This window comes from Babylonia areolata, chromosome 25 (assembly GCF_041734735.1).
Source record: "Babylonia areolata isolate BAREFJ2019XMU chromosome 25, ASM4173473v1, whole genome shotgun sequence".
NCBI classification, from domain to species: domain Eukaryota; kingdom Metazoa; phylum Mollusca; class Gastropoda; order Neogastropoda; family Buccinidae; genus Babylonia; species Babylonia areolata.
In genome coordinates, this window is record NC_134900.1 from 14,211,478 (window position 1) to 14,224,563 (window position 13,086).

Below are 13,086 nucleotides of genomic sequence, written 5' to 3' on the forward strand. Positions count from 1 at the left end.
CACCACCACCTCTCTTGTGATTCTTATCAGTAAGGCTCTCCCTATTACTCTTCAGAAAAAAAAAATGAAAGAAAAAGAAAAAAGAGTTTCCCCCTGATTCCGTTCGCTTTCATTCTCTTGTCATTCCATTTTGTCATCGCTACATTGGTCATCGATCGACATATCCCTCATATGGTTATGGACATATCCCCTCATATGGTGAACATATCGTTCACTCTAATCATCATCATCATCGTCGTCGTCTTCGTCACTGTCATCCTCGTCGCTCTGACTTTGCGCTGCTGCGGTTGTTGTTGGTGTTGGGGCTGCAGTCGTGGTTGGGGATGTCATTGGCGATGTTGTTGCAACTGCCTGGGTTGGAGCTGTTGCCGGCGGTTCTTGTGTTGGTTGTGGCTGTTTTGTTGCTAACGGTGGTGTTGTCTCCGCCCCTGCTGTCGTATTTGCCTCTGCCGCTGCTGACGTAGCTGTCTCTGCCGCTGATGCTGTGGTTGCTGGTGGTGCTGTTGTTGCTGCTGGTGCTGTGGTTGCTGCTGGTGGTGCTGTGGTTGCTGGTGGTGCTGTAGCTGGTGGTGCTGTTGTTGCTGCTGGTGCTGTGGTTGCTGGTGGTGGTGCTGTTGCTGGTGGTGCTGTTGTTGCTGGTGGTGGTGCTGTAGTTGCTGGTGGTGCTGTTGTTGCTGGTGGTGGTGCTGTGGTTGCTGGTGGTGGTGCTGTGGTTGCTGCTGGTGCTGTTGTTGCAGCTGGTGGTGCTGTTGTTGCAGCTGGTGGTGCTGTGGTTGCTGCTGGTGGTTCTGTGGTTGCAGCTGGTGGTTCTGTGGAAAGGAAGATAGGCAAAAGATTATGTGTATGGAAGGTCACTGATACAGAGATACTCTCTCTCTCTCTCTCTCTCTCTCTCTCTCTCTGAAGGGGCGAATGGTTCTGTGTGCTACATTGTAGTTGAGTACGAATATGTTCTTATGGCTTAATTGTTACATCTATACCGATGTAAAGTGCAGCGAGCCCTGCACTCACCACACTGAGCAGAACAGCTTTGTGATAAGAACTACTACTACTTCTACTATTCCTACTACTATTGCTGCTGCTGCTGTTACTACTGTTGCTGCTACCACCACCACTACCACTTTTTTTTTCAAAAACTTTTATTTGAAATGTTTGGATTTTTAGGAAATTATGCAGCTGGAACTAAAGAAAGGAGAAGAAAACAACAATGGCAAAAGAGAGGGAGGGGTAGGTTTGGAAAATAACTGTGAAGGATCATTTGAATCTAACTGCATGATATATAGAAAGAAATAACTGGTTTGTAACAATCATCCAGTAGAAAAATAGACATCAACAACGACAGATGAGGATAAAATACATCTATGTATAAATCTATCTATGTATCTATCTATCTAAAACGAAACAAAATGTCAAGAACTGCAAATTGTTAATGGGGTCCTCCGACTGAGAAGCACTTGGGACAAGCAGGGAGGCTACGCATTCAAACATACGAATCATTTCTCCTCCTTCTTTATGTACCGCTGGTTCCTGTTTTATCTTCTCATCTTTCTCATCATCTAATAGCAGCACAGGGAGTGTTTGACGAAAATAACAGTAAATCTCTATGCTTCATGCATGCAAGACATTTTTTTGTGAACAACACCAGATACTAACGCCATCAAGCAAAAATCACCGGAGCTTTCGTCCAGATCTAAGGGGTTCGGAGGGGGATACAATCTGGATAAACATATCAATAGCAAGAACGTTGTTACAATATGAATTTGCGTGCTTGCAAATCTCAACAGAATCAGACAAGGTGATAAAAAAAAAAGTCGTATGGGATGTTTTGGATATCATCAACGATTTAGTTCAGCCAGCAAAATTTCAAGGGTTGACAAACATCATGAAACGAACGCAAAGGGTTTGTGATGTAAGTTTGACATTTCATTACTATTTCAACATCATGTTTGCAGTGTCACTATAATCTTACATATTCACCAATATCAGCAAATCAAACATATAGTGGGCATATAAACGAAATGTCGTTGAAAGTATCAGTTCAGTAATCACCATTGATCATTCCAGATCTTTTTTTGATACCATGAAATATATATTTTGAGACATATTACGTTTGTGTGGATCATAGTCTGCTTGGAGTAATATGTAAATGGGAACTTTCGTTGAATCTTTTAGACATTTTATGCTTAGATCTACATTCACCGTGCATTCAAACAAAAAAATGCAATTCATTTCCGGTTTTTGATATACAAAAGGGGCAGCATCTTTTCTTGTTCGAACTGTCATAACGATGGATGTTATTACTGAGAGGAAGTACACCAAGTCTGATCTGAGAAAGAGCTACTCCAAAGCAGTAGATACCAGTAATCATTGACTGTAGTCATCAGTACTATTTCCAAGAACATTCATAAATTGTTTATACCATTCATGAATCGTTATATTGTTGCTAAGTTGTTGAGTGTATTTTTGCGGTTTTTTGTTGTTGTTGTTGTTGTTATTTTGTTTTGTTTTGTCTTTGTTTTTTGTGTGTTTTTGTTTGTTTGTTTGTTTGTTGTTATTGTTTTTTTGAGGGGTGTTTTCTTTTTTATACTATTTTTTCCACATCCCATACTTTTTGTTTCTTGTCAAAAATATTTTTTGATCAAAGAAATTTGAGCTGAGAAAAGCGTGGACACTGTCTGCAGTCCTGGGTTCTATCTCTGTTCTCCTGGTTCTCCTGTCTCCCTCGTTGTCCCTTTGGTGTTCGTGTTGCTGTTGGTGACGTCCTCTCCTGTTCCTGTCACTGGTGTGCTGGTGTCTGTGGTCAGTGGTCCTGTCTGCTCTCCATCCCTCACCAGACCGGCTCTGTCCTTGCCAGACACGTGGCCTGTTTCGTGTCGGGTCCACTTCCGGAGCGTGAGGGGTAAGGCCAGTACTTCATTGTGTCGAACATTTTTAACATCATTGAGGGCGTTTCCAGAGAGTTCAGAATTACGCCCCTGGTGATGAAAATGCGGATTTCTTGTGCAGGTTTGTTGAGACCTGTGCACAAAATGCAGACGTCCATTCCAGCAATAAACCGCCTGACCTTGCTTTCTGTAGAACTCCACCATCTCTCTCATTGACAGGTCAGATCTGAGGTGACTTTGATTCCATCCTGTTGCAGCTTTTCCCTCGTTTCTTTGCCAGTGAGAACAGACATTTTGTCTGTCCACAAAGAGAACAGGTCGGGGGTCATCACTGTGCTGACGGAAGTCACCAACACGAAAAGCATGCTTAACACCATACAGTTTCCATGTCCGGCGGTGGGAGTAATAGTTAAGTATATCAATGGTCTGCGCAACACATGGATAAATCATACCACGCCGTGGTTCAGGAACGCCGAAGAACTTAAGGTCGCAGCGTTCGGCGTCCATTTCTGTGGTCTCCTGTTTCTGCTCAAGCTTTTCAAGACGCTGAAGAATGGTTTCTGTTTCATCTCGTAAGTCCAGTATGTCGTCCCTGTCTTGTTGTACCTGATCTTTCAAAGTGCCAATCTCCTCAGTGAAATGGCGTAATGTCTGCCGCAGTACCTTGACTTTATCGTCCACTCGCCTGCAGATGTTGGCTGCGTTGGTTCGTTGCTTGCCAGAGCTGTGAAAATCGCTAGTCCGTGAACTGCAACTCCATGTTAGTGGAGTTTTCCTGGTCCATCATTACAGATGAATATTTAGTGTAGGGGAGGGTTTGGGGATTTCCTTTCTACACCTCCGCCTTTTTCCAGTGTGCTCTTCAAACAGTTCGGGGTGGCTCAAAATGTTTGGTCCGTCTCAACACTGAAGTCAGTGCAGCAATGTTATAGTAAGAAAGAAAAAAAAACGAGAGAGAGAAAGAGAGAGAGAGAGAGAAAGAGAGAGAGAGAGAGAGAGAGAGAGAGAGAGAGAGAGAGAGAGAGAGAGAGAGAGAGAGATCATAGGGATGCAAAAGAGGAAACTTCTATCGCAAAAAGCCAGGGATTTTCTTTCTAACTGAAAGACAATGCTAGCATCGACATGTGGGGTTAGGGGTGTGGTTGGGACGGTTAAGGGTTAGAGGAAGGGGAACACAACTCCATACACGCGCACTGCACTCACCTGTGGCCCCTTGAGCGATACCCGCCAGTAAGAGCAAGGTAAACAGGCTTAGGTATTCCTGGAAGACAACACACAGAGAAAAAACACGTTCACTATTTTTATAACTATGTAATTCAGTATCAACAGTACCCCCTTCTGGGGGAGGGAGAGGGAGGGGGGGTTCGGGGAGGGGATGGGGGGGGGGGCTTTATGATTTAAAAATAATTAAACAATGATAAACAGGTGTGGGGGAGCGGAAGTGGGTGGAGGTCAGGGTTCATACGGATTACACAGACCACCAGTTATCCGAAATTTACAATACTATAGTATAGTATAGCAAAATGCTTCCAGGAAGAAAGAGAAGGTCTATTACCTGCCCAATATATTGTTTAAAATATTCAATAACCAAAACATAGGCTTTCGTCTGGAACTGCGAGGAAGTAGCCTACATTAGTATGTAGGCCTACACTGCAAAACCTAAAGCTTTGATGAATCGATACGATTATGCAGTACAATTCTCTAAACTTGGCACTTTGATCTGATATTCTGACACAACAACAAGAGCAGTCATTTTTATCATTTTTTGTTCAAACAGGAACTTCTTTTGCTAAGCATGGAAGCTATATTTCTGGTGCACGTCTTTGGTGCAGATAGTAAAAAAGGGAAATTAATGTGTAATTAATGCTATGGGGTTAATTTGCTTTAAACTGATCTTTCTCATCTTAAACATTACATTTTGAAATTATACTCAATACATAAAAAGCTGTGTACAGGGCTTTCACTTTGTTCATTCGCCCAAGTGGTCTTTTTCGGAAAATACTAAAATCAATACTACGAGTGGACTCTATAGATCTATTGGCCGAGCCCTGAAGGTCATGGGCAAATATCAATTGCGTAAACATATTAATACATATTCAAAGCGCGGGCTCATATTCCTCGCGAACGAAGGACGCCATTTTGTTTCAAGTTGTTGACCTGCCCGTTCAATAATATATTCAATCAATAATACATGATAAAATGCGATGGAAAGTTGGAGAAGGAGACCGTTAAATATTTATCCTGAGAAAGATTTGTGAACGCCTCATCACTTACTTGATTATATCCCAAACTGCCATAAAAATATCAACAAAATCAGTTGGAATTCACAGTTTAAAATAATAAACAATGAGAGTTCATACCCTTGATGAAACGTAAACATTTCCAGTCTTGGCTTTTCTCAAAATGAAGTCCTTTTCACTTCATATGACGTTTAGAAGCACTTTTACTTGGGTCCACATGTTATTAGTTTAACAAAATACTCAATTTTCACATGAACTTTAAAACTATAAAACTAGAATGAACATAAAAGAGAAATTGAAGCGACCGTGTGGTACTACATTCCCGGTGGGTGTAACTTAACTTGTACATCTATCTAGATCCAGAGAAAACGGCTAAATGTTGCAGTGTGATTGCAGCGATAGCCACGTCTCCTTTACCACGGACTTGAAAAGAATTTTTAATTGCCCTTAAAGATTTTTTGAATGCCCAAGATACACCACAATAATATGATTTAAACGGCGTTCTCACTGCGAATACCTCAATCGATTTATCGCCCTTAAAAAAGCATGTTTAAATATTAAATTTTAGAACATCAGGTAAGGAGCCACGATAGTTTAATGGGTAAGACAGAATCTGCTGTCAGGACTTTTTTTTTTCTTTTTTTTAACCTGAAGCTTTATAATAACAAAGACAGAACACATTTTAACAAATAGATTTTTTTTTTAAAGTGTATCACAAGTGAGTCTTGAAGGCCTTGCCTCTCTTGTTTTTAATAGTTTGTACAAATGCATGTTTGTTTGTTTTTTAAAGGAAAAAATGGAAAGCATGGACTTGGATCACTTTTTTTTTCAAATCAAATTCAACAACAGAACCAGTGAAAATTTTCACATCACACAACGTTGCACGTCTTCGATCTGACGTCATGAGTCCAACTATGACAGGAAAAAGAAAAGAGAAAAGAACTATAAGGGCGTTCTTGATTTTAAAAAAATAAAAAATTTATAGGTTTTTATTTATTTATTTATTTTCTATATCATGACGTAAATGGTTTGAAGAGATGTATGACAAATTGAAACGACAAGGCTCGCTCAGGATACAATCTTTTCTCGAAGACATCCTTTATTAGGATTTATCCCATTGACTATTTGTTACACAGAGCGAAAAAGAGGCTTCGGCCGGTACACTTATGTTGCACTGAAAATGAGATGAGCTAAATTTGAAATTTTCCGATCTTAAAGCTGAAAGAGAAATGAATACGAAACGAACTACCTTTCATGAGGAATGGGCATTAGTACTATTACTTTTTTTTCTTTTTCTTTTATTTCTACATCCAGCTCCCTGGGTAAAACAAATTAACTATGTAAATGAAATCAACTAATAAATGAATAAATGAATGAATAAATGATTAAGATAAGATAAAATAGAATGAGACAAAAACTGAGAAAAAAAATGATATACACAAGATATTCTTATTTCATATTCAAGAAGAGGAAACAGATGTAGCCTATTCATCTGGAATGTCCTGAAAAAACGCAGAAGCAGGGAGGAAGGAAGAGCTCGACTAATACTGAATCATCATCAATACAACATTTACACATATTAAAATACATTTGTGTCAGATACAAAAAGTTCACAAGTAAATCATGAGAGTTCACATTATATCATTTAAAGCTTGATTCGTTTTTACGATGTTCAGGAATAATGATTCCACAACCAATCTTCATAGAGAAAGACAGACAGACAGAGAGATTACCATCGTTTCTGGTGTCGTCGCTTGCGTTCTGCTCTTTGGTTGTCGATCCAGCCTGACATGACTCCGGCGGTGGTACTGGCTTTTATACCAAAGTCAAGATACCCCCCTGCACTCTCCCCCTCCCCCCGCCCCCCCCCCCCCACCCCCCCCCCCTCCCACACACACACACACCCACACACGTTCATTCTAGCTGCCATGTGCAAGATGTATCTCAGTCAGGGATGGAATAATTTTAGTCTCGTGTCTGCACAGCCCACATTGTAGTTATTGCCAGACAAGGTGCCAGGTGTTGCTGGCTGCTTTTATGAATTTGTCTGCTAATTAATCGGAACAATTAGTGTTCAGTCACCAGACTATTATCAGTGATTACTCGCGAGCCCGTGCGCACACCTGTAAGGAAAACAAAAATAGAACGCTCATACATTTTCTCATAGAAACACATCTACACGTGTGTGGACCTACATGATATGTCGACACACGCACTACGCATGGGCACACGTTGCGTCAACGTTCCCATGAATATGGCTTCAGGGTGGTGGAGTGGGGGACGGGGGGTAGGTTATTTGGAAGGGAAGAAAAGCCCCTATCACCAAGACTTTGCGCTATATTAGAAATTCCAAAATCATGTTCTCTTCGAAAAGTTTCTCAGTTTTACTTTTTTTTTTTTTTTTTTTAATGTTGTTGTTGTTGCTTTATATATATATATATATATATATATATATATATATATATATATGAGACGTGATTCATATTTGCAGGCTGTATTTGTCTTGGGATATATAATTCTTCATTTTTGTTCTCGAATCTCATTATGTTGCTGAATGTCATTTTGTACTTTGTATGAGTATATTTTTCACGGGTGCCACTTAGAGATCATTATACTGAGAGTTTAAGTCATATAAATGGTGTAATATGATCACCAAATGGCTTACAGATTTGACACACTATGGCTTTCAATGTCCTGTATATGTGTATTCAAAGTTATTATTACGGTCATTGTAATGCTGGGACTTCAGAGCTAACACTTACACACACGGACATACATACACCCAACAACCCCCTCTTTCCCACACCACACACACATGTGAAGAAAACAGCTGGTGTGCACATCCACCATATGAGGTAACATTGTTCTGTTTGACAGCTCTGCTATTACACATTTCAGATGATGATAAACGATGAGGAAGTTCAATTGCATTTAAAACGTTTTTAGCTCAAAGCTTTGCAAGATGATCTGCACGTTCATTAGAGAAAAGCCCACAGTGTGAGGGAATCCAGCACATTTCAATATTAGTTCCTCTCATTTGAATACAGTGAATCAAAAATCTTATTTAAAAAATGATGTTATAATTAATGTTCGTACAACCTGATTTGATAGACTGCAGAACTGATTTTGAATCGACACAAAATAAAACATTAATCAAGTTTAGGGGCAGATCAATTAGATATGTTAATGCCATAAGGACGGCAATTAATTCAGCTGTAAAAATTGAGAAGCCCTTTCCAATATGATATGACTTTTCAATTTTCAAAGCAGGAATTACATATCCAGAACCAGCAAACTGATTTTCTAGAACAGAACCGTCTGTATATATTTTTAAGTGGTGGGGGTATGTTTCAGACAAGTGTGATTTGACTCGAGAAGCTAGTAGGCTATATTGGGTTAACGTCACAATATTGAATGTCAAAAGCTGCTCCCGTTAATTCTCACAATGGAACAGGTGAAGTGCTCATAATCGGAGCAACATTTTGTGGATCAACATTTGATTGATTAATAGTATCTGACACGTATGTAGAAATAGTTTCTAGATTTTTGTTCTGTATCGCTCGTTTCGAAAAAAGTTTGCCAGACCGTATATTAATCTCAGTTTTGACAGAATTTTCTGTAGCATTTGCTCTAATTACATATTTTGCCGATGCTAGCTTTCTTAATTCATTAAGAGGTAGTATGCCTGCAGCTCTATACGACTGTAATGTGTTCGCATGAAACGGAACACCTAGGGCCAACTTTATGGCTTTACTATCTAGGCTTTGCTTTTTCTTTTTTCTTTTTTTTTTTGAGGAAAGCATTCCGAGCAGAGAAAAATAACTCCTGTCCATACGTCAATCTAGATCTTACCAGTGCAGTAGCGAGATGAATAAGCGTTTTTGAATCTTGACCCCCAATGCTGTTTACTGACGATTTTAAGAAAATTTAAGCTTTTCATTGCTTTTGATCTCATGTTTTCTAGATGTTTCTTCCAATTTAGCTTTGGAGTAAAATAAACACCAAGGAATTTAACCTCAGATTTGTAGAAGAGTTCTCTTCCATCAAGATGAAAAGTTGGTAATTTTTTGGGGCCAGCACCATTATTAAAAAGTATCACGTGTGTTTTTTCAGTTGAAAACTGTAATCCATTTTCTTTCATGTAAATGTTTAATTTATCAAGTTCTGTTTGAAATAAATTGTTAATGTGATTGATATAACGCAGGCCCGTTTTCTTTCGCAAAGTTACGTTCATCCAAACTGCTATATCATCAGCGTATTGGGCGAGATTTATAGATTTTGACAAGCATTTTGGCAAATCATATAACATTATGTTGAACAGAAATGGGGAAATTATAGAACCTTGCGGAATACCCATGTTAATTAGTCTTGAAGGCGACAATGATTGCCCAACTTTAGTGAGGATGCTTCTTTCTGTCAAAAGAGATTTTATATACTTGTATACATTGCCACTTAACCCAATTTTCTGTAGCTTAAACAGTAGTCTGGCATGCCAAATGCGGTCATAAGCTTTTTGTACATCAAAGAACGTGGCCAAAACACTTTCTCTTTGAAAACTGTTGTTTTATGTTTGTTGTTAGTTTTACTAGGTGATCTAAAGTAGATCTGCCCTTTCTGGATCCGGCCTGTGCAATCGGAATAATTCTATTTTTATCACAACAATATGTTAGCCTCATCAAAATAATTTTCTCCAAGATTTTTCCGACGTGCGATGTTAGAGATATGGGTCTATAACTCGATGTGTCTGATCGTGGGTTAGCTGATTTAAGTATGGGAGTAATGATAGCTTTTTTCCATATACAAGGTGTTTTACCTGTTTCCCAACATTCCTCATAAAGTGTATGAAGAAGCTTGCACCATTCTTTAGGAAGATGACTGATCATGGTGTACGAAATACCATCATAACCTACAGTTACTTTTTTATTTCCAAATGACGCAATTGCATCTTCAACTTCTTTAGAAGTGAGTGGAGCATTTATAAATATGTCATTATTAGGAGCTGGTTCCTTATATTGTTCATTTGATTCACTATTAATTCTGATAGCCAGCTGTTCGGGTGTTAATCTGTCATCATTGCATGTTTTGGCAAACATATCTGCAAAAGTTTCTGCTTTTTCTAAAGAGGTAGGGAAACATTTCCCATGACCTTTTATAGGATATTCTTGAAAAGATATCCCATTTTTCATATCCTTAATTTTCTTCCATACCTTCTTTGTATCTTTGTAATCTGAAACTTCTTGAAGACAATAATTAGACCAATATTGTCTTTTGACTTGAGCAACAACTCTGTTGCAATGATTTTTGGCTTTCCTCATTTCTTCATGGGATTGCTCCACCCTGTCCTTTAGTCTTTGCTTGTCAATCTCCGTGTTCTTATCATTTTTTAATTCCTTACTATCCTTTAACCATTGTTTAAAAGTCCTCTTTTTAAGTTCAACAGCCTGTGCACACGCTTGATTCCACCAAATATTACCACTATGCTTTCCTTTTCTGGCGGGTGTTCTTTTTGGAATTGATAATTCAGCTGCTTCAATGATTGCTTTAGTAAATTTTTCATAAAATATATCAACGTCTAAATCCTCAGTCTTATCGAAGTTTTGGCTTGAAAGAAAGGATTGATAATTTCCCCAATCAGCCTGTTCGTAGTAGAACTTTGGAATTGCATCATTACTTACATAGTTAGATTTAGATTTTTTTAATGAAGTTTAAGAATAATTGATAAATGATCACTGCCTAGTGCATCAGCTTCTACAACCCAGTTACTAACTGTTGCTAAATCTGATGTAACAAGTGTCAAATCAGTTGACGTAGCCTTGTGGCTTGATACATCAGGAATTCTTGTTATACTGCCATCATTTAAAAAGATATAGAGAGGACTCTACTAGGTTTTCAACGAGACGAGAATCAGTGATCAACTGACATTTTTTCCCCAAAATGGAGCATGGGCGTTAAAGTCTCCACAGAGAACCCATTGTTCATTTTCTTTTTCTAAATTCAGAAGCCAGTTTGAGTTTGAATCAGTAGGACCATTTTTTTAAAATAAACAGAAAGGAAATTTATGACTGAATCATTTATCTTAATCTTGGCACCTGTAGCTGAAACATCAATAATATCTGCGGGGACAGGGGAGGCAATGAACTCATAATTAAGACCACACTGGACATACAATGCCGTGGTAACCCTTTCAGAACGGTATGTGTGATACAAAGGAGGAAAATAGTATCTTTTTAAAGAAGGTAATTTACCTTCAGTCACATTTAAGGACTGTAAAAGTAAAACTTGGTGGTTGTTTTGACCAAGATATTCATGTAAATAATCTAGATTAGAAGCAATGTATCTGCAATTCCATTGCATGAAAGAAATTTCACATTTCATATTTTTCTTACTTGTTTTCGCCATAAATCACATTTTCATTTGAATACAAAAGGTCATTAGCTTTTGCTTACAAACTAAACAGTTAATGTGTTAGGATATGGTTGCCACGCTGACCACCAGCCGCCTGCACTTACGATAATGATGGAAGGTCGTCGCGTCTACCTCCAGCCGACTGCTCCGACGATACAGATGGAAATTGCAAAAAGGTGTACCCAAAGACTCGTCACACACGTCCTTCAGCTCATAATCCGGTGCGCGCACGCGCACACACACACACTGACACAAACATACAAATATAATCATTGAGAGAGTGAGAGATATACAGAGAGAGAGAGAGAGGGAGAAAGGTGGGTTTGTGTGTGTAATCGTAAATTTTCTGGATTTTGTTTGTGAATGTGTGTGTGTGTGTGTGTGTGTGCATGTGTGCTCGTGCACATGTGTGTATATTTGTGCGCGTGTGTCCATTACTGAGTACTATGGCGGGAGCCTTGTGTTATTATGCGTGTGATTTAAAAATTTTTTTATTTATTATTGTCATTTTCTTTTTTCTTTTTTTACATGGATTTGGAAGTTCGTTAATAACTTATTATTGTCCAACAATAATACCTTATTATTCTCTACTGCAATTTCGAGGCCAACACTCCCACCGTATTACACACACACTTGAACACACAGCCTCTCAGACAGACAGTCTCTATCACCACACTCTCCCAATATTTTTTTAATTTGACAGCCAACTGAAAGGAGTCATGGAGTCAGTACAGGTCTGGGAGCACAAAGGCCAACCTGATGGTTTAAGCAAGCCATTTATTAATTATTCTTTTTTTCAAATCTCACCTTCATACCAATGAATTGAGCACGCCATTTAAGTTTTCATTTTTCAAACCTCACCTTCATACATGTATCAGTAAAATACGAAGGCAGTTCTCAAGACAACATAAATGTTTCGTCCAAAACCAGCCAGCTGAGACAGTTCTAAGCAAAACCCAAATCTAAATAAGCCTTAAAAACAATACTCCTAACTTTTTTCCCATCTTGCAACTGAAAGACTTGTTACAACTACAACAACAAAATTAGAAACAAAATCCGTCACCAAACCATAAGAGAACAAAAATAAGCATAAAAAGTATAACTAAACAAAAAATAACGGTGAACCACTTTGAAAGCATATTTTCACCAAGCCAAGTCTCCACTGATGTACTCAGCCTCTCCCCATTACCAGCAAGAAACTGTCGACAGCAGCTGTTTCTACTGATGTTTGATTTTTGGATGGTATTTTTTCTCACTGCAGCCTATACAAGATTGCATCTTCACAGGCACTGAACTTTTGATTTATGTCAATATGAATCAGAAAAGTGTTGACACATTTTGATAACGTTCAGCTCTACAACTGATACTTGCTTTTCTCAAATATTTCTCAAAAAGTATTTTCAAAACAAATATTTCCTCAAGCTGAAACCTCCTTTAGATTATGTCCATTAATTTTGAAGAAATGGAAAAGAGGTAATGTAGAGGGAAAAAAGAGATTGGAAAAAAGGGAAAACAAGAGAGCAACACAAGAAAAGGCAAAAGAAAAAAAAAGTGGT

At 38.6% G+C, this 13,086-nt stretch overlaps 1 protein-coding gene across 1 annotated transcript; it reads right to left on the bottom strand.

The window, feature by feature from the left end:
* Positions 1-216: 216 nt before the first annotated feature.
* Positions 217-6,897, bottom strand: LOC143300052 (uncharacterized). Its single transcript, XM_076613607.1, has 3 exons — positions 6,859-6,897; positions 4,089-4,146; positions 217-809 (listed from the first exon to the last, which is right to left on the bottom strand). The coding sequence occupies exons 1-3, from the start codon at positions 6,859-6,861 to the stop codon at positions 217-219; spliced, it is 654 nt and encodes a 217-aa protein (XP_076469722.1). The 5' UTR covers positions 6,862-6,897.
* Positions 6,898-13,086: the final 6,189 nt, after the last annotated feature.

What these genes read in the sequence shown, in the direction of transcription:
- LOC143300052 (XM_076613607.1), bottom strand. An exon ending in TATCGCTCAAGGGGCCACAG is followed by an intron (nt 810 to 4,088) that starts GTGAGTGCAGTG and finishes TCCTTTCCACAG; the next exon opens with AACCACCAGCTGCAACCACA.